This window comes from Candoia aspera, chromosome 5 (genome assembly GCF_035149785.1).
Source record: "Candoia aspera isolate rCanAsp1 chromosome 5, rCanAsp1.hap2, whole genome shotgun sequence".
In the NCBI taxonomy this organism is placed as follows: domain Eukaryota; kingdom Metazoa; phylum Chordata; class Lepidosauria; order Squamata; family Boidae; genus Candoia; species Candoia aspera.
The window spans coordinates 92,202,338-92,228,811 of record NC_086157.1 but is presented as its reverse complement, the minus strand read 5'-3'; the positions used below and the strand labels follow the sequence as shown (position 1 = coordinate 92,228,811).

The 26,474-nt window shown below is 38.6% G+C and overlaps 1 protein-coding gene across 1 annotated transcript in view; it reads right to left on the bottom strand.

Moving 5' to 3' along the window:
• Positions 1 to 8,955: 8,955 nt before the first annotated feature.
• STARD13 (StAR related lipid transfer domain containing 13) overlaps positions 8,956 to 26,474 on the bottom strand; it is an 87,672-nt gene continuing 70,153 nt past the window's right edge. Inside the window, exons 8-14 of the mRNA XM_063305701.1 lie at positions 18,127 to 18,325; positions 15,841 to 16,048; positions 14,869 to 14,983; positions 12,652 to 12,873; positions 11,683 to 11,900; positions 10,226 to 10,402; positions 8,956 to 9,472 (exon numbers count right to left, since the gene is read on the bottom strand). Of these exons, the coding sequence (XP_063161771.1) occupies positions 9,355 to 9,472; positions 10,226 to 10,402; positions 11,683 to 11,900; positions 12,652 to 12,873; positions 14,869 to 14,983; positions 15,841 to 16,048; positions 18,127 to 18,325 (1,257 nt within the window). The 3' untranslated portion in view covers positions 8,956 to 9,354. The remainder of the gene's footprint in view (positions 9,473 to 10,225; positions 10,403 to 11,682; positions 11,901 to 12,651; positions 12,874 to 14,868; positions 14,984 to 15,840; positions 16,049 to 18,126; positions 18,326 to 26,474) is intronic.

The following is a 26,474-nucleotide window of genomic DNA, read 5'->3' as shown; positions in this document are numbered from 1 at the left end:
TAAAACTGGAGTGGATGGCAAAGGAATAAAGCGCCTCTGCCAAGGTACCAATCTTGCGATTTGGGAGAATCAAGTTTGTAGGAAGAAAATAGCATCCTCAAGAAATAATGATGACATTCACATGAAATTTGGGCCTACATTAGTCTGTTACTTAAGGCATTCTGGCACAAACTGCCTGTGATTGCTTTGTGTTGTTTCCCAGTAAAATCCTACATCATAGAAGTAGTACACTGTTTGGTATCCACAAGGAGGGGGTCAAAAAAGTCAAGATGGCTATAGCTGTGTGATCAAATCCCTGCCCCCTTTTTATGTGTACAGTATTGCAATGCGTATAAAGAGGGAGAGGGATTTGATCACACAGTTGTGACCATGGCCTTGACTTTTTTGACCCCTCTTCAGATACCCTGATTCTTTACCCCAAACACCTGAAATCAGTAGACTACATGTCTTTGTTTTTGTTTTGTTTTGAAAGGCTTTTTTTGTCCATACTAATTTTATCACTGGAGGATTTGCTTTCTTCCTGATGCTCGAAGCACCATCTTTTTGCTGCCACTGTTTGCAATGACAAACTGATAACAATAAATTGATAATCTCAGCCTTCCCTCCGCAATTTATGGCTGCATCTCAGACCGCAGAAGTTTATTATTTGCTCGGGCAGTAGCTATGAACAGAGCAGAGTAATTTATGAGTGAGCCTCCTATTGTTGGGAAAATTGTGATGCATGGAACAGAAAATATAAATGTACTTTTCCTTTTGAGAATACATTATAAACCAATGATCAAAAGGATGGAGGGAAAGGTGAAGGATTGTTGTGTTTTTTTCAGAAGTGTCTGCAGAGTTGCAAATGTACAGAAGTCATATTGTTGCTTATTTTGAACATGCCTGTTTTTCTTTTCTTTGTTTTTTATATCCACTTTAGTGTCATCAAAATTTGAATGTGGCTCACCAAGTCTTTCCCAGAATTGGGCTGCAAAAGTTTTGTTTTTTTTAAACTTTTCGTGCAAATATAATGAAATAAATCCATTATTTGCATATCCTGCTTGGTTGGGCTTATATGGAAATTATCTCTTCGGTTCTTGGTGACTAGGTGTCGCTGAACCCTGAGCTACGTATATTCTTGGCTGTTGGAAATGATCTCTCTAGAATTTGAGTGATAGTTTCTGCCAGATCTGGGAGAAGGAAAAAGTAACAAAAGAAGCAAAACTTCTGGTGTGTCATGCAAAGCACATGGAAATAACCGTGTTACTGTTTATGCAATGTTGGCAACTCTGGTTAGGAAAGTGAAACTCCAGGTGAATTATTAGCACATGTGGTGGTAAGTATCTCTTCTTTTAATTGACTTGCTGAACATTTGCTTCTGGTCTCCTTATCTGTTTTGCCATAAGGGGATTTTTACCATAGAGACTTGATAAATTTATGGCACATTTCTGAAAGATGTATTACAAAAGCTTCCATGTTGATTTGAGTCTTTTTGTTTTTGTGTTGATAATTTTTTTTTCTACACCAATTTTTTTGACTTGCTTGGTAGATCTTAGTTTGGAACTAAACAAACAAGAGCCCTCCTCACACTGTTCCATTGTAGATGTTTGCCAGTCTTTGTTGTTTTATTATATCTTAGGATGTAAAAAAAAATTGCAGTAAATCTTGGAGCGTATTTGGCGGTGTCACCTCCATTTGTGTCCATGATGGAGGAAGCAAAATCTAGATCTTATGGCAAGTCTAGCAGAGTGTATCCATGAACACCAACTAGCAGTCAGAAGACACGATAAAAACTCCTTAATCTCACAACACATGGACAGACTCACCCGTACTTTCAACTGGGAAACTGTGAGCATCCTAGACCAAGATAAATCCAAAAATGCTAGGGAATTCCTGGAAGCTTGGCATTCAGACAAATCAGCCAAAATTAGACACATAGAAATAAACCATATGTACATACCATTCAAAAGAGACAATAAAAAAGCTAAGAAGAAGACAAAAAGGCCAGTACATATCCTCTCCTGCAGCCAACATCAGATAAGCAGGGATTAACACCAGGCAAACAAGCAGAAAACAATACCCTAATCAAGGAACCACCAAGGAGAAACCAAAACTGGGTAGGCAAGCTACTATATATAAACAGGGAGGAAACCTCACACTGATTCACACTGATGATGCTACCTAGTTGGATAATGAAATGTCTGCATGTAAACAAGCTCAGAGAGCACCAAGGACTCCATATAGTTAATGATAGTAATTTTATTCCCATAGTCAGCACTGTAGGGTCCAATTGTGCTAGAAATTGGTCATTGAATTAGTGAGTTCTCCTAGGAAACAACCATTGGCTTAATTTTAGGAGCTCTGTGTATTGTTTTGTTGACTCATTAGTCATCAGGGAAAAAAGATATTTTTCTGTGGTTTACAGCTTACACACAGCTAAGATGTGACCTTCAACTGCTGTTTATTTTTCTTGCCCATCTGTCTAAGAGTGTGGAGGAAGACAATGGTGGTGAGCAGTTATTATGAGCTGAGACAATATTCCAGTGATTACCCATTATCTAATGAAATACAGTTTAAAGAATTGGAAGGTCAGGATTCTAACAGCAATTTATTGCTTTCAACTCCGTAGTATAGTATTTTTTTTTGGTAGGTACTTATTCTTAAAAGAGCCAGTCTGGTGTAGTGGTTAAGGCACCAGGCTAGAAACCAGGAGGCTGTGAGTTCTAGTCCCGCCTTAGGCATGAAAACCAGCTGGGTGACCTTGGGCCAGTCACTCTCTCTCAGCCCAACCCACCTCACAGGGTGGTGGTTCTAGGGAAAATAGGAGGAGGAAGGAGTATCAGGTATGTTTGCTGCCTTGAGGTATTTATAAGAATAATAAAGGCGGGATATTAAATAAAATCTTCAGCAAAGGATCGTTACCTTGTCGTGGTGCTGGAGCTTGAGCACCTCAATGATGCCATGAGCTAAACCGTGAAGGGCCACCCAAGACGGGAAGGTCATGACAGAGAGGTCAGACTAAATGCGATCCCTGAGGAAGGTAATGGCAACCCACCTCAGTATTCTTGCCGTGAAAACTAAATGGATCAGTACAACCAGAGATATGTCGGTATACCATCGGAAGATGAGACCCCCAGGTCGGAAGATGGTCAAAATGCTACTGGGGAGGAACAGAGGATGAGCTCAACTAGCCCCAGACGTGATGACGCAGCTAGCTCAAAGCCGAAAGGACGGCTAGCGGCCGACGGTGCTGGTGGTGAACGGCGAATCCGATGTTCTAAGGATCAACACACCATCGGAACCTGGAATGTAAGATCTATGAGCCAGGGCAAATTGGATGTGGTTATTGGTGAGATGTCAAGATTAAAGATAGACATTCTGGGCGTCAGTGAACTGAAATGGACTGGAATGGGCCACTTCACATCAAATGACCACCAGATCTACTACTGCGGACAAGAGGACCACAGAAGAAATGGAGTAGCCTTCATAATTAATAGTAAAGTGGCTAAAGCAGTGCTTGGATACAACCCAAAAAACGATAGAATGATCTCAATTCGAATTCAGGGCAAGCCATCTAACATCACAGTGATCCAAATATACGCCCCAACCACAAATGCTGAAGAAGCTGAAGTAGAGCAGTTCTATGAGGATCTGCAGCACCTACTGGACAACACGCCTAAAAGAGATGTTATTTTCATCACGGGAGACTGGAATGCTAAGGTGGGCAGTCAAATGACACCTCGAATTACAGGTAAGTATGGCCTGGGAGAACAAAACGAAGCAGGACACAGGCTGATAGAATTTTGCCAAGACAATTCACTCTGCATAACAAACACTCTCTTCCAACAACCTAAGAGACGGCTTTATACATGGACTTCACCAGATGGACAACACCGAAATCAGATTGATTACATCCTTTGCAGCCAAAGGTGGCGGACATCTGTACAGTCGGTAAAAACAAGGCCTGGAGCTGACTGTAATTCAGATCACGAACTTCTTCTTGCACAATTTAGGATCAGACTAAAGAGATTAGGGAAGACCCACAGATCAGCTAGATATGAGCTCACTAATATTCCTAAGGAATATGCAGTGGAGGTGAAGAATAGATTTAAGGGACTGGACTTAGTAGATAGGGTCCCGGAAGAACTCTGGACAGAAGTTGGCAGCATTGTTCAGGAGGCGGCAACAAAATACATCCCAAAGAAAGAGAAAACCAAGAAGGCAAAATGGCTGTCTGCTGAGACACTAGAAGTAGCCCAAGAAAGAAGGAGAGCAAAAGGCAACAGTGATAGGGGGAGATATGCCCAATTAAATGCAAAATTCCAGAGGTTAGCCAGAAGAGATAAGGAATTATTTTTAAACAAGCAATGCGCGGAAGTGGAAGAAGACAATAGAATAGGAAGGACAAGAGACCTCTTCCAGAAAATTAGAAACATTGGAGGTAAATTCCAGGCAAAAATGGGTATGATCAAAAACAAAGATGGCAAGGACCTAACAGAAGAAGAAGAGATCAAGAAAAGGTGGCAAGAATATACAGAAAACCTGTATAGGAAGGATAACAATATCGGGGATAGCTTTGACGGTGTGGTCGGTGAGCTAGAGCCAGACATCCTGAAGAGTGAGGTTGAGTGGGCCTTAAGAAGCATTGCTAATAACAAGGCAACAGGAGACGACGGCATCCCAGCTGAACTGTTCAAAATCCTGCAAGATGATGCTGTCAAGGTAATGCATGCTATATGCCAGCAAATTTGGAAAACACAAGAATGGCCATCAGACTGGAAAAAATCAACTTATATCCCCATACCAAAAAAGGGAAACACTAAAGAATGTTCAAACTATCGAACAGTGGCACTCATTTCACATGCCAGTAAGGTAATGCTCAAGATCCTGCAAGGTAGACTTCAGCAGTTCATGGAGCGAGAATTGCCAGATGTACAAGCTGGGTTTAGAAAAGGCAGAGGAACTAGAGACCAAATTGCCAATATCCGCTGGATAATGGAAAAAGCCAGGGAGTTTCAGAAAAAGATCTATTTCTGTTTTATTGACTATTCTAAAGCCTTTGACTGTGTGGACCATAACAAATTGTGGCAAGTTCTTAGCGGTATGGGGATACCAAGTCATCTTGTCTGCCTCCTGAAGAATCTGTATAACGACCAAGTAGCAACATTAAGAACAGACCACGGAACAACAGACTGGTTTAAGATTGGGAAAGGAGTACGGCAGGGCTGTATACTCTCACCCTACCTATTCAACTTGTATGCAGAACACATCATGCGACAAGCTGGCCTTGAGGAATCCAAGGCTGGAGTTAAAATCTCTGGAAGAAACATTAACAATCTCAGATATGCAGATGATACCACTTTGATGGCTGAAAGTGAAGAGGAACTGAGGAGCCTCATGATGAAGGTGAAAGAAGAAAGTGCAAAAGCTGGTTTGCAGCTAAACCTCAAAAAAACCAAGATTATGGCAACCAGCTTGATTGATAACTGGCAAATAGAGGGAGAAAATGTAGAAGCAGTGAAAGACTTTGTATTCCTAGGTGCAAAGATTACTGCAGATGCTGACTGCAGTCAGGAAATCAGAAGACGCTTAATCCTTGGAAGAAGAGCAATGACAAATCTCGATAAAATAGTTAAGAGCAGAGACATCACACTGACAACAAAGGCCCGCATAGTTAAAGCAATGGTGTTCCCTGTAGTAACATATGGCTGCGAGAGCTGGACCATAAGGAAGGCTGAGCGAAGGAAGATCGATGCTTTTGAACTGTGGTGTTGGAGGAAAATTCTGAGAGTGCCTTGGACTGCAAGAAGATCCAACCAGTCCATCCTCCAGGAAATAAAGCCAGACTGCTCACTTGAGGGAATGATATTAAAGGCAAAACTGAAATACTTTGGCCACATAATGAGAAGACAGGACACCCTGGAGAAGATGCTGATGCTAGGGAGAGTGGAAGGCAAAAGGAAGAGGGGTCGACCAAGGGCAAGATGGATGGATGATATTCTAGAGGTGACGGACTCGTCCCTGGGGGAGCTGGGGGTGTTGACGACCGACAGGAAGCTCTGGCGTGGGCTGGTCCATGAAGTCACGAAGAGTCGGAAGCGACTAAACGAATAAACAACAAAATTAAATAAAATAAATAAATAATAAATATTTTGTTGTACTGTGGTGTCTGGTAGCTCAGTGGATGTTTTTAGATCATGAGAATGGGTGTAGAAAGAACCCAACCAACCAGATTATGTAAATTGGGTTTTTTTGTTTATATAAAATGGAGAACAAAATTCACAACATCTCTGAAAATGTGCTGTTATGTGGCTGACATTGTGAGCATGGGTTGACTTAATCTAGTTTGCTATGAGATCCATACAAGATGAATTGATCTTGTGATCTCTTCCCTATGCATGTATGCAATTTAGAGAGATACAAAGAATCGACAAAGAGCTAGGGCCCCATGGTCAGGATACAGCTCCAGAATATATAAAATAAATCAGATGGAAGTCATTTTGAGCATGTGATATAAACAAAAATGACACATTCAAGTTTCACATATCTGACTTGGGGATCTTGAGTGTAGTATGTACAGGCATAAACCATTGTATAAAAACTGCAGAGGAAATGTAATCCATGCAGCCCGTTATGCTTTATAAACCTGTACTTTTGTATGATTGTTTTTGTTTAACCAGCATGCAGTTGATAGAGAAATGGTAGTCAGGTATTTGCTAAAGACACAGCATGCAGCTGCTGGGGTCTTCAGCAGATAAGTGACAACCATTTCTCCATCAGCATGCTGGAACCAGCTTTATCTGCTGAATTTCTCCTTGCCGTTCTGGTGCTAAAGATATAAGAGAACTGTCAGGGGAAAAAAAAAGAAATTATAGGCAACCCTGTTTATATAGTCATGTGTTCTATTGAATCAAATTTTATTGCACATCTAGTTTGACTTAAATGATTGCGTAAATGTTAACTGGATATCTCTTCCTGCCAATGGAACACTTTCCAAACTCATAAAATCAGATTTATAAAAGATGGCAGAGGCTGTGCAGGCAGAAGGAAAGGAGGCAAAAGTCATATTGGTACTCGAAAATCAACAAAAGGATGAACTAAATAAATCTGAACAAAAAAGCCTGGGTGAATTGGGTCTTAAATAGTTTGAAAGTAATTATACATATTAGGAACAACACTATTTTTTTTTGTTTTGTGCTAACTTTATTTAAAATAAACCCTGTTCTCCATAAATTATTTCAAAAATCATTTTCTCCTTCGGAAAAAAATCAATAGTCGCTGAATATATACAGTATTCTCCCCTGGAGTTTTGCATGGCTGCCTAAAATCCCAGCACTCTTTTTCTTTTCTTGTTTTGTTCTGAGAAATGCAATGCCATCCTGATCAAGACTGCTGTCTATTCCACTTTCCTGGAAATTCAGTCCCTCTGATAAAAGAGGGACTTGTTTCCAAGGCTGGCATTCAGGATCAAGGTAGAAGGCCTGTACTGAGGGCAATATGAACACTCACATGTTGTTGCTACCTCTTTGCAAAGATCTTTATTAACGTCTTTTCAATATAACTTATTTCAAAGATAGTGCTTAGCAAAAATCAGAAATGTGGGTAGAAACACAGCTTAGCATAGTTTTTCTTAGAGTGAGCTGTTAGTGTTTTGTTTGTACAGTTTGGAATTCTAAATGAAATATTCCAGAATTATTAGTACTATCAGGAATTAGACAGTTGCTGAAAGGTATATAATATTGCTGGCAGCAATATTTGACAACTGCTTTATAAGATTTTTATTAGACTAACTGTCCAGTTCATGCCTCCAGTTCATGCCAAGGCTATTATATCCTTAAGGTGAAGCCACAGATTGTGGTTAATTCTCATAAAAAGCAATGGCACAAACTAGATATGACAATTGATGTACTAGCCAACTATAGTCACTCTGAGCTTGGCCAACCCTTATAAAGCTATTAAATACTGTTATTTCAAAATCTCTCTTAAGTGTCATTACACTGTCGTCTGTAACACTTCATATGTTAGGAAAATAACTTCAGAGTTTAGAAAATCAGGCCTAGCCATGTTCCTCCCTTTTTTGTCTTTGCTGCTGCTGTGAATGAGAATGCAAAAGGTAGGACTTCTCATCAAGTTTATATGACAAGTAGAGTTGGAAAATTAAGGAGCTGTTAACACTTTTCTTGGACAGGAAGTAAACATTACAAGTTGCTGAGTTTTGTATTTTGAACCAGGAAATTATAGCCTTAATTCTTGATTTGTTCATTCAAGATCAGCCTATAATAGCCTGTCCAAAAGTTATCTGAATAACTTTTAACCCATGATCAATCTCCTCTGAACTTGGTGTAGAGTCTGCCTGTGCTCCAGATTTTAGTGCTGGATCTCAAGTATTATCCTATGGATTTTGAGGAGATTATTCTCAAGTGAAAAATTTGCAAGCCTAAACTGACATTACATTCCTAAGTTATAGGCACTGATTTTGGTACATCTTACCAAATAACAACCTCATAATTTTCCATTCCATTAATAAAGGGAGCTACAATCTTTGCTGGAAACTATTATTTTTGCTGACTTTCTGAAGGCCACTGTAAATGATTGCCAAATTTTAATGACTTGGGTTAATATTCTTGTTGCCTGACTGCGATTCTCTTGTGACCATGTTCCCTTTAATAGTCCTTTACCAACACTATAAACTAGATTTCTCCAGCCTGCTGCCCTCTGGTCATGTTGAATTTAAACTGGATGATTCCCTCCACCAGGAAATCCAACACATCTGGAGGTACCAAGCTAAGTTAAGGGAAGTGTTCTCTGTTCTTTTTCATGTGTCTCTTTAAAAATAGTGCAAACACTGAAACAGGCAGAGTTCTTAACACAAGACACAGAAGAAGTCAGAATTCTTACAAAGATAGTAAATGCAGTTAACAAAAGCTAGGGTATATTGGGATCTAACAGAGTGAAAATAAAATCCAAACAGGTGAATTTTTCTTCCAGAACATTAGTTTATATACAAAACTTCATTTTATATAGCAGTATCTATCTATAAATAGATAGATGTAAATATATACACATATTATACATAATGAAAGATATACAATATTTACATATCTTATTAACACTTTGAAATAAGCTTCCCAGAAGCTTTTAAATATTAAAACTGTACAGGACATAAGTTTACTTTTAAAGCCAGAAGGAAGTAGTGGAAAAAAAGGTTCTTCAGTGGAGGAAATCAATAAATGTGGACCCATTTTGGTATGTGACAAATCCAGATAATGGCAGAATCTCCCAAGCAGCTCTTCCTTAGCCAACATGCAAATGGAGATGTAAATCCAGTGGTTCTAATGTATGCATGGCATTTTATATATGCAGGTTCTCCATAGTTCAGATTTTGGTTTCTGGTCCCTCAGCAATCAGAGGCTGAAATGAATTTCTGATATTGATCACTTCAGCTAAACACAGATGTCCAAAGCCTTTATTGTACCATTCTAATGAATGACCTCTGAAGAAAAGCAAAGAGAAAGTTTTATGTCAAATTACCAGTTTCCCAGTCTCACCCAAACATAAAAAGAAATTATATGCACATTTCTGGCAGTAGATACATTTATAGATCCTGAATAGAAATCACAAACTTTCCTGACATTGGAAATGGGCCACGATTCTCCATCAGAGTTTGGTCTGTCCTGCAGATTTGTAATAAGACAGGACTTTTCTATATTAGTGGCCATGTATAGATTACCAAAATCAGTGCATGTGTGTATATCTTGGGGAGGGGGGAACACTTGGAGTATTGCTTTAGAAGTCATACATTTACTAAATACAATTTTTCAATGATAAATGTGACACAGCAATTGATTAATTCCAAGGGCTGTACATAGCTGATCTCTTCAACCGTAACTACTATATGTTGAAAACTGAATTCAGGAAATAATTTGGGAGGAACACACAACTACTAGAATCAATCATGAAATAACATAATAGCTCTGGAAAGCTATGACCAAGGCTAGTCAAATACATACAACAGTTCAATTACAAATCTATACATTACTACCTTAGAATAAGTTCTATTGGATTTAATGAATATATTGAGTAAACAGTCATGAGATCAGTCTTTATGTTTTTATTTTAGCTAAAGGATGGAAGTTCTTTTAGTATTGCACTCTCCTACTTATATTTGCCAAACAATGCTCAGGAATGCTAGTTGTGCAGAAAGATTGCTGACAAAGATGTTGGCACTGATCTTTGCAGTACTTACTTGAGGTCAATCCTGCAGATGTGTGTCAGTCGAGATTTTCCAGAGCCACAAGGTTCTATCAAATATTGGGAATCCATGACAACTGCTCGTACATCTCCCATCAAAGGGGTTTCATCATGTTCTACAGAGGCAGCCACTAGGACACACATCCCCTTAGGCAAGTCTGTTCTCCAGGCCCTGTTCAGATGGGTTTTTAAGAAGGAAATGATAATTGGAGGGGCAGCACTGCAATAAAAATAAGGCCATGCATGTTTCTATTCCAGCCATTCCCAATCTAGGGCTGTTCAGATACAATGGGACTCACTCCCCAGAACTTCTAGTCAGCCAGTCCAAAAACGGACAGGGTGCTCTGCATTTTACAGTCCCTTCATGTCTGGACAGTGGAGGTCTCAAAGTTGTAGAAAGTTGCTGAATTCTTTCAAGTTCCTTAAATACGCAGTGACCATATGTCCTTTATTATAAAGAACAGTCCTTTATTTCAGAAAGATGTCCTTTAGATTTATTTTCCCAAAACTCACTTTTATCCTTTATTTTGGTCATTTAATTTTTACCATACAAATGGTACCATTTAAGGCATAGTCTTTCACATTCATGTGAAAAATATGGAGATTGAACTCTTTTTAAAAAATAAATTTACATATACTGTTTTATTTTAGATATTTTTATTAGAATATGCATTTTTGTAAAGTTTTTGTATTTATAAACATAAACAATTAAAATTTGTTATCCTTATGAACCTCCTTCAGATTTGTCCCTTTTCCAGGTTTGTCCTTTATGTTTTCCAGGAAAATATGGTCACCATACCTTAATAGCATAGAAGCTCATTTAATAAGGAAAATACATATTTTATTAGATAATGACCTTTTTAGGCTGTTTTCTGTATTTGTCCCACACATCTATCCATAGCATGCTAAGAATAATAGATGTGTTTCTATTTCTTTAGTAATCTGTTATGTGGGTATTTTTTTGCACAGGTTTTTGCCTCTGCTAAAAATAAATTCTTTCCCAAGAAAACAACAGCTATTCTCATGGGAGTGGACCAAATCCAAAAACTTGAGACAGCTGCATTGATGTTATTTATGACAACATAGATTAAACAATATGTCTTGTTGGACACCTGGTTTGAGTAGCTAATAGTTAGGATTTTATTGGAATGCTCCACAAGAGTGCTCAGATTACAAGAACTCTCTAAATTTTAAAATAAATTGGAAGAAAAATTAACCAATGAAGCCCCAAGAGAGATGGCAATATATAACAGAGGAAGTACAGATATAGTCCCATTGCATATGATTATATCAGTCTTCCTTAACTGGGTGCATTCCTGAGATTCCTACTTAAGTATGGCTAAGAATTGTGGGAGTTATAGGTCCATCTGGAGGATAGTAGTCTCAGAAAGGCTATATTGGACAGTAAGCTAGCTATTATATTATAGTTAATTGCTTCTTTCACTAAATTACCTGAGAACTAAAAAGTCTCTAGTTGGATGGGGAGCCATACTATTCAAAACATACTGATAGATCTCAATCTGCTTATCCAAGGTTTCTGTAATTTTCCATTGTAAGAAATCCTCATCCCAAAGATGCCTTTCTCTTAGCACACGGTTCAGGACAACTGATGGAGGAGCCTCAATGTCCACAGATGCCTTCCATAGCCTCAGTGGATTTCCATCTCCAACCTCAATGAAATAGAAAAGAAGATACTGCACGTTAAGCATACAGCTGAGATACAGGTCAGAATGCAGTGAAACCCAGTTGTGGCCCCAGAGATCCATTAATTTCTCTCTTCATCTAAAGCTATGTTGGATCAGGAGTGGCCAGCTTCTTGTTCCAATTAAGTTCTGAGTCCCTTAATTAAGGAAGTAACTGAAATGTGAGAAATGTGTCTGTTTAATTCCAGGAAGTAATCAATTCTCTGACAGCTTATGTCGGGCCAGGGTATGAAATGGTTCTGCAACTGGAAATGCAAGATAAGCAATAGCAAATATAGGACATTTCAAACATATCACCTAACTCAGGATAACTCTTCTTATTGTGCCTTAACTCTACATTTTCCAATCCATATGGCAACATAAAGGGACATTTCCAAACAAGGTTTAATATTGTGCTGTTTTCCAGCCTTGTTTATGTAATTGTACATAGCAGCCAAAAGACATCATCCCTCACTTACAATGTACGTGTGTCTTCCATTAAAAAATCATTAAAAAGCTGCATGAAAGGTTTGGATTAATATTATAGAAGTCCTACATCTGGAAGCACCTAAGATCTTGGTTATGCACCCCATCTGGGTAAAATACAGTTTTTAAAATGGCATGTTTTAAAAAGCCCATTCCAGTGTATATTACGTTGGCATTTTGGATAATGTTTCTCAGTGAAGATGGAACAAACTACTGTGCACAAGTAGACAAATTATTTTGGTTTCAAAATTACTTTTTTGTAACAGAGGTCTGTATTCTCTATGCTGGAACAAGTGACCCATCCTTTGAATTTATCCTTAGCATCTTTACAAAGATTCTGTATAAGACTTTCTAGGTAGGACTGGTAATTCCCGCCTTCTTCATCCATTTGCTTGCCCAGATCCTCCAAAGTTGGAGAATGTACTTCAGCCTCAGTGTAAGAGTTCCGAGATTGGCAAAACATCTCATGTGGGATCTGCTCCAAAGAAAAAGAGGACAGGGGAAAAAAATCATTTTATTACTGATTAACTTAACTTTGACTTCTATGCTGCTCCATTTCCAAAGTCTCCCAATGGCTTACAAGCAATTTTTTAAAAATCTGTTCAATCATGTCCAATTCTCAGAGATTGCCTGGACAAGTCCCTGCAGTTTTCTTAGCAAAGCTGTTCAGAAGTGGTTTGCCATTGCCTCCTTCCTACGGCTGAGAGAAAGTGACTGGCCCAAGGTCACCCAGCTGGATTTGTGCCTAAGGTGGGACTAGAACTCACGGTCTCCCAGTTTCTAACCTGATGCCCTAACCACTACACCAAACTGCCTCTTTTTTTACAAGTAATAGCATGGAAAAATTTAAATATATCAATTATATAATGACAAGGAAAGCCCCAATGTGTCACAATCTGGGGGTAGCAAATCTTCAAACATGGTATGGTATGGTGGTATGGATATTCGAGGTAGGCTGTTCAGAGGCATGGGGTGTTACTAAGAATGCTCAAACAGGGTGCCCATCTAAATGGTATTCCCTCAGATGTGGGACCCTCAGCAAGCTTCTCAGCAAGCTCTCCATCTGATCAACTTGGAGAAGGTGGTCTTGGAGCTATCTTGGGCCCTGAGCCATGCAGGCCTCTAAAAGTGAGAGCTACTACCTTGGACCAGCTGAAGCTTCTGAATGGTCTTGAAGGGCAGCCCCATGTAGAACAAGTTTCAAAAACTCTGTTTTAACAATGAGAACTTAACATGTATAAAACTGTAACAGTGTTGTAAGAAATTTACTTCATTAGAAGCTCCCTTGTTAGGTTGAACAACAGTTTTGAGAGATGAAATTTTCAGCAGAATTACAGTGCTAGGAGAAAGATTCTGCCTGTATGCCAACATACCCAGTAAAATGCAGCCATATGTTGGATTTTATATTTGTTTTGGCTTTAATTATGGCAGCCACCTTATATTTAAATAATCTAAGGTTTAATTATATTTTTACAGCCCTATCTGTTTGACTCTCAATCTTAAAGAGATTTAATAGAAAGTAAATATCAGGTTGATATGACCGAAGTGGCAGCATAATCCGTGGGGCGCATAATCATGTAGAAAACATAATGTGTAAACTTGTAAATTACTTGGTAAAACTGCCACATCATGAAAGCAATTTTCACAAATGCAGAGCTGTGAACATACTCAGGATTATAGACAGTGAAAAAAAAAAGTTGCTTCAAGTGATATATCTTACATCTACCATGTCCTAAAAGATCCATCCATTCTTCCATGATTAGAAAACATTTTATTAAGGTACACAAATTCATCTACTTGCTCTAATTTTCAAGCATTCACTTGATTTCTGTGTTAAATCTTGGCTATTTACAAAACATTGCATGTATTTTCATGCTTGCTGTACCTTAATCATATATGATACTTACTGCATTCAGCAACCAAACTTCAACTCTGCATTTTCACAAAACCTTCCATAATTCAAGCCTATTCACTTTATTGTATGCTTTTCTAAATCAAGACATGTATAATAAACTTACTTTCTTTACGCAAGAGAAATCAAATACACAGACAGAGTAGACTCTCAGTTAACTGGCACCCATGGGGATTGGTAGATGCCAGGTAAATGTGGTTTCTGGTTGCTTAAGGGTTACTATGAAATTTTATTTAAAGTATTATTTATTCGATTTTTTTGCTGGTTGCTTGAGAGTGCTGGTTGCTTGAGTTCTGGTTAACTGCGAGTCTACTGTATACAGTGGGCATACCTGGCTTGATACGAATACTTGTGAAAATGATCTTGGAATAGTAATTGATCATAAACTGAATCTGAATCAGCACTGAGATCAATTTATTCAGATGTTCCACAAAAATACCTGAATAAATGCCACAATACTAAAATATTATTCTAGTGTAAAAGGCTATATAGTCTTAGTGCTTCATGACATTTCCCCCTTATGAATAATGAATAATGCTACCTAAGTCTTTCACTCACCTCAAAAAGTTTATCACATTCAGTGATCATGTGTGCAAATCCCTGAGTAGCTGCCAGATTTTCACTGAGATCTTTCTGATCTGGCTTCCCGGTTGTGTACTTCTTTTGCATTACTCTGCAAATGAATTCAGTGTCTTAAGTAAGGTAAAAGCAAAGGGTGTTCTTCAGATGAAAGTAAAAGCTGAAACACATATACCTTTTTTAGTATCAAACTACAGACAGTTCAACACAATATCCTCCTTTTATCACATCACACAGGAGAGGTAACACCCTCTTTAATGTTGGGAAAAAAATACACCTTAACTATTCCCAAGATACAAAGTAATAAAAAAGCACTTAAAATAAACTCCACTGTGTATTACCCATGGAAGGTCAGCACAATGGGACCCATGGGCAAAACAAATGCCATTATGGCATAGCATGAAGTGTGAGCCTGGCCTCCATGTTCACAGTGCTGGAAAAATTGTTTGGGACCATTAATGGGGCAAATCAAAGAACCATTTTGTCTTACCTATGAATTACTGCTATCACTATGAAAATTAAGCAATAACAATAGGGTAGCACTTGAAAAATACTGGGCATTTCTCCAGAAGATGAGCACATCTGCCCTTAGATGGGTAGTCTAACATATACACACACTCCTGAAATGCAATTAAGTAATCCAACAGTATCTTAATAAACCTGTCAGTATTATTGTGGCAGATAAAGTGTCCCGTGTTTGTCAGAACTGCTGCTAGGGATTTGCTCCACAGCAACTCAGGATAAGGACTTCTATCAAAACCACAATCCCTTACTCCTAATTTACAATATATATGCTTATGTTCTCGAGCAGTAATAACAGTCAATTTGCCAAGGGGATACTCTAGCGAATGTAAAAACCAACTCAAACATCATTGAATACTAGAAAATAATGGAATTATTTTTATAGAAGAATAATGGAAGAATTAAAAAAAACTAGTAAACAATCCTTACCGTGGAGAGCTTTCTTTCTTGATGATGTTGAGATGAAAAAGAGAAGGGGCCAGACACACTGCTATATTCATAGGGGTCATTTGATTCTCTTCCACAGAGGTGACATCATTCAAGAAGCAGAGCAAGGTCTGCAAAACCTCCCTGTTTTCATCTGACATCAACATTATAGCAGCCTGAACTGCCCGAAGCTGCTGTTCTTTTGGAACATCTGTAGAAGAAAAGGTGCCATTTAATGAAATTTGATTTTAAGTGCAAACAGAATCACTAGAACATCATGTGGAATTTAATCTCCAACTCAAGACTACTTCTGAAAGAAAACTATATTCTCAGATATAGGCAGGGAAGCTTTTCTTGTTCACACAGAGAGAACCCTACACATTACTATTATTTGTGTCTTGCTTCATACATTGTTTTAAGTCAGAGCCAGTTTAAGTGAGAGCCAGTTTGGTCTACTGGTTAAGGCAACGGGCTAGAAACCAGGAGGCTGTGAGTTCTAGTCCTGCCTTAAGCATGAAAGCTGGCTGGGTGACCTTGGGCCAGTCATTTTCTCTCAGCCCAACTCACCTCACAGGGTGGTTGTTGTGGGGAAAATAGGACGAGGAAGGAGTATTAGGTATGTTTGCCACCTTGAGTTATTTATAAAAATAATAAAGGCGGGATAGAAGGTAAATAAAAAAGTCATTATTTGAGCAAGACCCAGTGGTCTGGTTAATATATAATGCTAAACCATTAATCCTGATTTACAAGCAAAAACCAAAGTAAGACAAAATTAAACCGCATTATGGAATAGTGCAGTGTTTGAATCTGGTCTGTATAGCTTAGAAAATATCTGTCTGCTTACTTCTGTATGAACTAGAAGTTCCCTTAGCCAAGTTAGTTGGCCGCATATGTGCTGAGAACTAGAGCAAAGATATGACTTTTATTTGGTTGGGAACTAAGGGGTTCAGAATTATGGGATTATGCCAGTTGGAGACTATTGATGTTTAAAGGGATTTAAACACAAGTGCAACCTTTGGTTTAGCATATAGTGAAAGATAACATATTTTATATAGGATATAATGAGATAGTATCCAATCAAGACTCTTCTGTAACATATTCAGACGGTTTGAGCTTTCTCCAGTGTTATCTATCTGCCAATGGAATTAACACTGCTTGTGGAACAGATTCCCACACATGGAGACACAGCCCTTGAAGTAGAACTGGGGCATACATGGAGTGCAGTAGGGAAATCAAGAGGAACTTCCATTCTGCTAGCATAAGCTTTATCCCTTGAACCAGGAGACTCCTTTCTGCTTTTTTTTTTCAGTTTTCTTGACACTTATAACTCAGTGTTTCTCAACCTTGGCAACTTGAAGATGTGTGAATCCATGGCTGGCTGGGGAATTCTGGGAGTTGAAGTCCACACATCTTCAAGTTGAGAAACACTGTTATAACTTATAAAACCTATAACTTACCACATCAGCTTGTTGTACCCAGCAACTCTATGATCCCATACGGAAATATCTTTATTAACTTGTAGAATGATAGCTTCATAATTCTAGCAGCTGCCTAGAGAATATGTATTTGCCCTGGGGGAAATACCCATTATCTGTTACTTCAAAATCACATTAAACTTAATCCTAAATTAAGGCTCTTATATGTGGAAACTGTTTATTGCCTTCCATGTGGGATAGATACCCTACCCACAATATTGCATTTATTTTGCATTACCCAGAGAATATCAAACAGGCATTCTCATTGTTTTGGCATCTAGTGCTGTACTGAACAGCAACAGCATTTCCAAATACAGTGTTCTCTAGTTAGGTAGATGCTGCCCCCTCTTTAAAAGACTGATGCAATGATTGCCTATTCTAGAACACCATCAGACTCATGAGCAGGATCACAAAGATATCTGATTTATTAAAGAATAGTGTGCAGGATCACAAAGAAAGCTGAGAATGGAAAAAGCGCGCCAAATGCAAACTAAAACCCCTCGGTACAAATGAGATCCCTCCCCCTGTAGAATCTTCCCAAGCTCACAATCCCAGGTGCTCCTAACAGCTTCTGATGGTCTGCGGGAAAAGTCTTTGAACAGAGAACATAACCCAAACACATTCCATTGAAATGAACATAGATACAGAGCTTGGCACAAGGTTTCACAGCAGCTCCCTCCCAAACAGAAATGTCAGCACCATGGCATGTGAAACGTTACGATGTACGGTGCACATTGAAACAGTGAACATGACACTGAAAGGCTTGATATTCCATAACTATTCCATAGCTAGAAGAAGCAAATTCAGTACATACACTGATAGATGTGGAGAAAAGTTTCTCCAAGTTTGCTCGTGAGAAGAGGTTCAGGCAGGTCTCTGAAAAACTGCTTCACCATATCTGCCACATCATATGCAGACTGGTCTTCATAGTTGACATTTTCAGGAGAGCTTTCATTCATCTGACGCAGAGCTTGTATTCGTGATTTCACGCCTGATTTCCGGAAAAGTCCCACCTACAATATATGCCATAATAGATTATGTACTGTCATCGTTATCATGTTAGACCAAAATACATATTTAATTCAAGGTTTTTAAAAATACATTTATCTTTTGAGAGTAAAATGTGGGTTTTTCAGTGATGGAACTAGCAACAGGCTTGGGATGGCCAAAAAGTTACTTCAATACAGAAGTTAATTACTCAAACAAGACTGGAAGTTAGTTTAGGCCATGGAAACAATCTCTTTGTACTGGGGACTGCACTTTGCCTCCAAAAATGCTGGTGTTAGTGTTGATATGATGATGTCACTCAAAGGGAAGGGTTTGACACATTTGTTTTTTTTTTAATTTGGGGGGATCAGGTTTTTAAAAACATACAGGTATATTAAGGCTACTGATTGCATGGTATTGACTGATTGATTGATTGATCATGCCCATTAAGTCAGTATCAACTCCTAGCGATCACATGGATAGACCCTCTTAAGGATGCTATGTCATCAACCTGATTCTCCTCTTCTTCAAATGGTGCACCTATCCCGCTGCAATTGAGACCATCACCTTGCTGCTGAACATCCTCTTCTCTTTCTTTCTACATTTCTCAGCATTAGAGTCTTCTCCAGAGAGCTAGGTCTTTGTATAATGTGTCTGAAGTATGATAATTTGAACCTGGTCATTTGTGCCTCAAGTGAGAATACTGGGTTGATTTGTTCAATGATCCATTTGCTTGTTTTCTTGGCTGCCAATGGTATTCTGAAGGGTCTTCTCCAACACCAAAATTTAAAAAGCCTCAGTATTCTATCTTGATTCTTGGAAGTCCAACTTTCGCTTCAATAAAGTATGGAAACCACTGCATGCACAGTTTTGAGCTGTCTTCCTCAGTAGGCACATCACAACATCAGAATGTCATCAATGTAGGTCAGCTATGGATGACTTTAATGAATCATCACTTAAGTTTATGATGTCTGTAAATATGTCTTGTATGCTTTTGTTTCTTTTTTCAGCTTTTTTTCTTCTTTTGTAATTTTGTGTATTCTTTTTCTTTTCTTTTGTACATATACAGTAGTTAATAAAAAAAAAACCTCTGACCCCCCCACCAGAACATCAGAATATCTTTTCCAAGGCCTTCACATACCAAGTGCTGGTCTGCAGCAGATTTCTTGACTTGGTTCCTTTACTGTTGATATTTGATCCTAAAGGGCAGAAGCTATGCACTGCTTCAATGTCTGCATTGTCAGTTCTAATGCTGGCTGCTGTACTTGTTTCATTAATTAATTTGGACTTCTTTATATTTAATCATAATCCCATTTGTGCTCCTTTCCATTATGAGAGCTTGCAGAACATTTGCATTCAACTATCAGAGTAGTGTCATCAGCATAGTGCAGGTTATTGATCTTTCTGTCTCTAATTTTAAAACTATGCTCATTATCTTCCAGTCCCCTGATATATATTCTGCATATGGATGGAATAAACAAGAGGACAGTACAGAACCTTGTCTCACACCTCTGCTGACCTGGAGCCAGTTGTTTTGTCATGTTCTGTCTGTACTGAGACTTCCAATCCTGTGTATTGGTTTCACACGAGAACGTCGGGATATTCTGGGATCTCATTTTCCTAAACCATTCCACAGCTTGACATGGTTGACAAAACTGAAAGTTTTTCTATAGTCAATGAAGCACATATTGACTTCTTTTTGGTATTATTTGGGATACTCAATTATCCAGCATGCATCAGCAATAATCGCTCTTGTTCATTAGGCTTTTCTAAAACCAGGTTGAACATCTGGCATTTTCTTTTCCGTGTACGGTTTTAATCAGTGTTGATTAAGCACTATTTTGCTACAATATGTAATATGCAATAGTGCTAAGCATTATTTTGCTAGTATGTGAAATTAAGGATACTGTATGATAGTTTGCATACCCTGTTAAGCCTTCTTTCTTTGATATTGGCATGTAGTGTTGGCATGTAATTTTAAATGCATTTTATTATAAACTGCCCAGAGTCCCCCATGAGTTGGAGATGGGCGGTGAATAAATTTATAAATAAACAAATAAATAAATAAAATAATGTGACTTCTTCCAATCTGTGTAGTTCTCCAGATTTGCTAGCATAGTTTGGTTAGAACCTCTACTAATTATCCTACCAAAGAAGAATATTCCAATGCCATCATTATGTAGATATTCCATCAAATCCTGTAGCATTCTGATTTGTTAATGATTGGATTGCTTATCTAATGTCATCTTCTAGTACTAGAGGTTCTTATAAGTAGGAAATATCTTCTAAGGTATCTTGGATGTTGACACCTCTACTGCACAAGACAGTATGCTCCTTCCATCTCTGATGTTCTTTAAATAGGTTACTATCTGTGCAATGACATCTTTTAGCATAACAATTTGTGGTTGGAACTTTCTTCTGAGTTCAGAGATCTTTTTGGACAACTTTTCTTGTTTTGCTGTGTATGGATCTATATTCAGTGTTTTTATATATGTCATAATACTGTTTCTGGTCCCGTCTAACAGTTCCTGAAATTCTTTTTAAAGTTCCTTTCAGAGATCTTTGCCTTTCCTGGTTTCCGCTTCTCTTCTCTCTTTGGCAATTTCCACTCTCTGTTCTGACATCCAGTTTGTTTGTTTCTTCATCTTTGACATCCGTTATCACATTCATCCTTAACAATTTCTCTGTCATTTCAGTTTTTCTGGTTTTGCATCAATGAGATGCAGACTTCCTAATGATCCCTTTGAAAATGGTGGGTATATGCTCAAGATCATATTGTGGAAACTGGTTGGTTTTGTTCTCCTGCTTTAAATTGACTTGAAATTTACACACGAGCAGCTCATGAACTGTTGCACAATCAGGCTGTGGCCACATCTTTGCTATTATAGCTGAGTACTTCCATCTCTTTGAACTGTAATATAACCACTGTACATTGTACCCAAGAATTATCTTTGCAATATTTTTCCAGACTAAGAAAAACATGCTGTTCCTTGTTTTTCATGTCCTGAGTTGTAACTAGTATGATTTCCCGTAACAATCCATTTCATTTTGCTGATGCCTATGTTGTCAATGTGTAGTTAATTTCTTCTTTCACTATGTTGAGTTTTCCCATATCCATGCTTCTTACGTTCCATGTTGCCACTGTAATTCTGTCTTTGCAACTTTGGATTTTCTTTTTCTCCATGGCAACATCCTCAATTAGATACCCCAAAGGTTTTAATCTAGCTATATCATAAACACTAGTAGTATTCCAAAAGATCCTCAGCAATTCCTCAGTAGCAAGCTGAATGCCATCTGACCTGAGAGCCCATCGTCTGGCACTATGTTGATAATCACTTTATCTTGTCTATCCATGTGGTATTCTTGTTAAAATGGGTGGCTTAACATTGCCTTCTCCCATGCAGTATGAAATGATGCTTTTGCCATTATTACTAAAACAATAATCTCGCTTTAGCATCATCTGATATTGCTGCAATCCAATATAGGTACATGCTTGATTTAGCTGGGCAGCTGGGATGACCTTCATGCCTTAGGTGATCCTGCTGGCTATTCTTGATGTACATTCCTGGCATTCTTTGCTCATCCTTCCCAGGAACACCCCCTTGCTGCATAACAGAACTTGGGGTGGGGTGGGGGTTGGAAGACATAGTATTTATTTTGCTTGTTATTTCCACAAAAAGTCCTGAAAAATTATCATGAGAAAATCAGCAGTGCAATCAGAAAGAAGCAGGTGAGGAGACTACTCTGGGCTGATGTGTATGGATTCACGATGTTCTTGATATAGTCCTTACATATAATTTTAACAGCTGAATTCTCCATGCTGAAATACTCATCATACAAGCACTTTGACATACAGTATATCTTGATTGGTTTTATTTATTTAATAAATTTATTGACCAATTTCCTGCCTTTTTGTTCAGGAACTTAAGCCAGTTTATACAGCATTTGCTTCTCCTATTTTTTCCCCACAACAATAACCCAGTGAGGTTGGGCTAAGAGTGATAGACCCAAAGTCACCCAGTAAGCTTCTGTGGCTGTGGAGGTTTCTACCCCCATAATCACTACACCACACTGACTCCGTTGACAGGTCACAATTCTCTACCTGTTCTATTTATCTGTGACAACTTATTCACACGTGACAGCTGTTACTTTACACTACAGAGGACATGAGCATGAAGCCTGAGTTTCCTGATTTTATTTTTTTTAGCTTAAGCCAGAATGGGTAACCTGCAAACTCTGATATTCTGTGGCCCTTAGAGCCCACCTTGACTATAGTTGTTGGAAATCAGTGATCTGCTTTCCACTCTTCTGTATTGGAAAACACAAAAAAGCAGAAGAAAACACTACCGTAGGCCCTAAAACTGTCTTAACAGTTCCAAAGCCTATACAGTCCCAATCCTACAGTACATGTGGACATAATATAGCCTTGCTCATTTTGCATTGGCTTTGCCCACTGTGGCCTACTACCTCACTAAATGCTACATGTGGGCCCTACTAGTTTAAATTCTACTCTTTGCCCCAATGCCTTGAAAGAGGACTCAAGATGTTGTTTGATGCGTACATTATTTTATCCCCTCTACTGTGTCCTTTAATAAAGGGAGCATCTGCTGCAAAAGGATAAACATAGGATATGGAAAATAGGCTTGTCAGACGTAAGAGTTTCTCCTCTCTAATGATGGCTTCCTGATCTTTTTCTTTAGCTGGGAGCAGAATACGGTGAAGGAGTCAGGATTATGCAATATACATTTAATATGTGTTTCCTTCTACAATAAATGTTTCTTCAAATGTGTGGTCTAGCAGCTTTATACCACATTGTCCTTTTACAACACTTCTCTTAAAAGAAATCCACCCTAGGCTAATTCCTTTGCACACATCACAATTTTATTCTAAAATGAAGCAGTGTTATAACACTTGGGATGTATTAAGGTTGTTTCTCCTCATTTCATAGTGGAAGAGATGACACTGAGAAAAAAAATCTATGAAAAGAAAAGAGTAGGTACATTTCCTTTTTCAAGTTATAGTACTTAGTCTTTCTTTGCCTCCTCTGTGCGCTGTCTCATTAAATATATCACACATTTGCAGTATGTGAGTTTGCAGAAGTACAAAGTGTCTTTAGGAAAGGAAAAAACAAACATTCCAACAGTCTAACGATGATGGAGCATTTTCTGCGGATATAGAATCTTGACTGAGTAATGAGGAGGAAAAACAGAAGAAAATTGGCTGTTCGAATGAAATACAATAGCTAGAATTTCTACGAAGTCTCAATTCACTGATCGGTTTATTGTTTCAGGCAGGAATGTAGATGGGTGGGAGGACTAAACAAATCCAAGGTTCCAGGCTGATAATCTGAAGTCAGGTTTGTCAAAATCTGTCTGTGTCTGATTCTTTCTCTCCACTCCAGTTATATTGGCCAATAACACAATTATCAACATTATTCTATAATTTTGAAAGTGGGCTTTCTCTAGGAAGGGCACATTTCCTGGAAGAATATCTCCCCTGCTGATTCAGGATGCAGCTATCTTTGTGTTTTTAGGCATACCTTCAACCAGACTGTAAGTGTCCACGTGTGTGTGTGTGTGTGTGTGTGTGCGCACAAATAATATATTGAATGTTTTCAAATTATAGTAGTTTTATTTGCTTGTGTTCATGTAAACCACTTTAAGATATTTTAATGCAGGCAAGTAGTGTAGAAATAGATTAAACACATACTTAAGTAACTAACACGTAGCATTTAATGATGATAAATCCAGTAACTAAATGTTAATTATGATAAATACATTACATAAAACTTTACAAGCTCAAATTACAGATATTAATAATATCTAGAAATGTTATTTCAATTACTACAATCAGGTAGCAGAAATGCACACAAATATTCACTATTGCAATGTTTTATGAATATTGCGAATTCTGTTTTTTTAACTATTGTGGCAACACTATTAGAGAATCTAGTCATGTCACTTATTGCATCAGGGTAGCATATCTTTCCAATATATTACGGTTGGTCGCACAGTCAGCCGGATGTTTAGACTGGATTTGGCATTTTTGTCCACCTATCAATCCTTCTCAAGAACCTGGGATAGGCAGATATTGTTGTTTACTAATATTAAAGGTATCATTGCAGGATGTAAGCTGTTCCAAGTAAAGCTGCCTTTTGCAATTGACTGAAGGTGATTTTGTCAATGTCAATGCTCCAGATGTTTTGGAATTGCACTCAAGGCACCTATTACTATTGGTACTATCTTTGCTTTCTTTTGCCACAGTCATTCTACTTCTATTTGCAGGTCTTTATATTTTGTGATTTTCTCCAGTTCTTTCTCTTTTCTGATGTCTCCAGGTATTGCAATATCCACTATCTAGACTTTTTTGTCTTTTTTATCAACAATTGTTAAGTCTGGGGTGTTGTGTAGCAGATGCTTGTCTGTTTGAATTCTAAAGTTGCTTCTTCATTTTCTAATACTTTGTCTATTTTGTGGTCCCACCAGTTCTTGCTTTCAGGCAAGTGGTACTTCTTGCAGATATTCCAATGCACCATTGTTGCTACTTTGTCATGCAGTTTGTAATCAGTCTGTGAAGTCTTCTTGCAGCAGCTAACTAGGTGGCCCACTGTTTCTTCAGCTTCTTTGCAGAGACAGCATTTGCTGTCTGCTGCTGTCTTCTCAATTCTGGGTTTATATGCATTTGTTCTTAAGGCTTGATCTTGTGCAGCCAGAATTAGCCTCTCTGTCTCTTTCTTCAACTTTCCTGCTCTTAGACATTGCCAGGTCTTGTTGTTATCTACTTTGTCTGCTAGTTTTTTTAATGTACATTATTATTATTATTATTATTATTATTATTATTATTATTTGTTAAGGCCACCTGACTCCAAAGATGGCTTACAAAATATGAAATATATAATTAAAGCACAGTTAAAAACATGGCATAACAAAACATAACTGCCCAGACAAGACAACAACACTAACATCAAAACAAAAAACAAACAAAAACCAAAGACAGGGCCTCCACAAGCACCCTAACCCCAGGCCTGGGAGCAGAATTTGGTCTTAAGGAATTTCCGGAACACTTGAGTCTGGGAGCCACGTGCATCTCAGTGGGGATGCTATTCCAGAGGCAGTGGCTACAACAGAAGGCACACTTCCTTGGTCCTACACAATGACATTTGATTGAGGGGACCTGTGGTGCATCCACTCTCCCTGAAAGTACTGGTGGGCAGAAACAACTGGAGATAGGTGGTCCCTCAGATAAACAGGCTCCATGCTATGAAAGGCTTTATAACTGATGACCAGCACCTTGAATTGCACCTGAAAGCCAATTGGCTATTAATGCAGCTTGTGTAGCAGTGAAGACACATGGACATAATGAAAACTGCCTGTTATTGCTCGTGCCGCTGCACTGTGAACCAGCTGCAGCTCCTGGATAGTCTTTAAGGGCAGTCCCATGTAGAGTGTACTACAATAGTCCAATTGTTAGGTGCCCAAGGCATCAGCGACCATCTGAAGGGCCTCCCCATCAAGGAAAGGGAGCAACTGGAGCACAAGATGAACCTGTGCAAAGGCCCTTCTGGCCACAGCTGCCACCTGTTCACTGAGCAGTAGCTGTGAGTCCAGGTGGACCCCCAAGTAGTGCACCAGTCTCAAATGGGGAAGTGCAACCCCATCCGAGACCAATGGTGAAAATGTCCCTGACTCAGGGAATCCAAACAGTCACAGCCACTCAGTATTGTCAGGATTGAACTGAACTGCTGTATGTTCCTCCCCATCAGGACCCAAACAGCCTCCAGGCACTGGGTCAGTATATTGACAGCTTCACCTGCACATCCTGGGGTTGAGATATACAACTGGATAACATCTGAATACTGATGATACTGAACCCCAAACTTACACAAGATCTCGTCCAGTGGTTTCATGTACAGTAGATGTTAAACAGGATTGGTAAGAGTGTCAAACCCTCAGGCACCCCATAAATGAGGGGCTGCAGGTGTGATTTCCCCTCTCCTGTCAACACTGACTGGAAGTAACTATTGAGGAAGAAGACGAACAACTGCACCACAGTGCTCCCACTCCCAACTCCTGCAGAAGGATACCATGGTCAATGGTATTGAAAGCCACTGTTAAAAGTGCCCCTATGTACCCTATGTACCCTACATAGATCCCAAGTAGCATAATACACAGATCA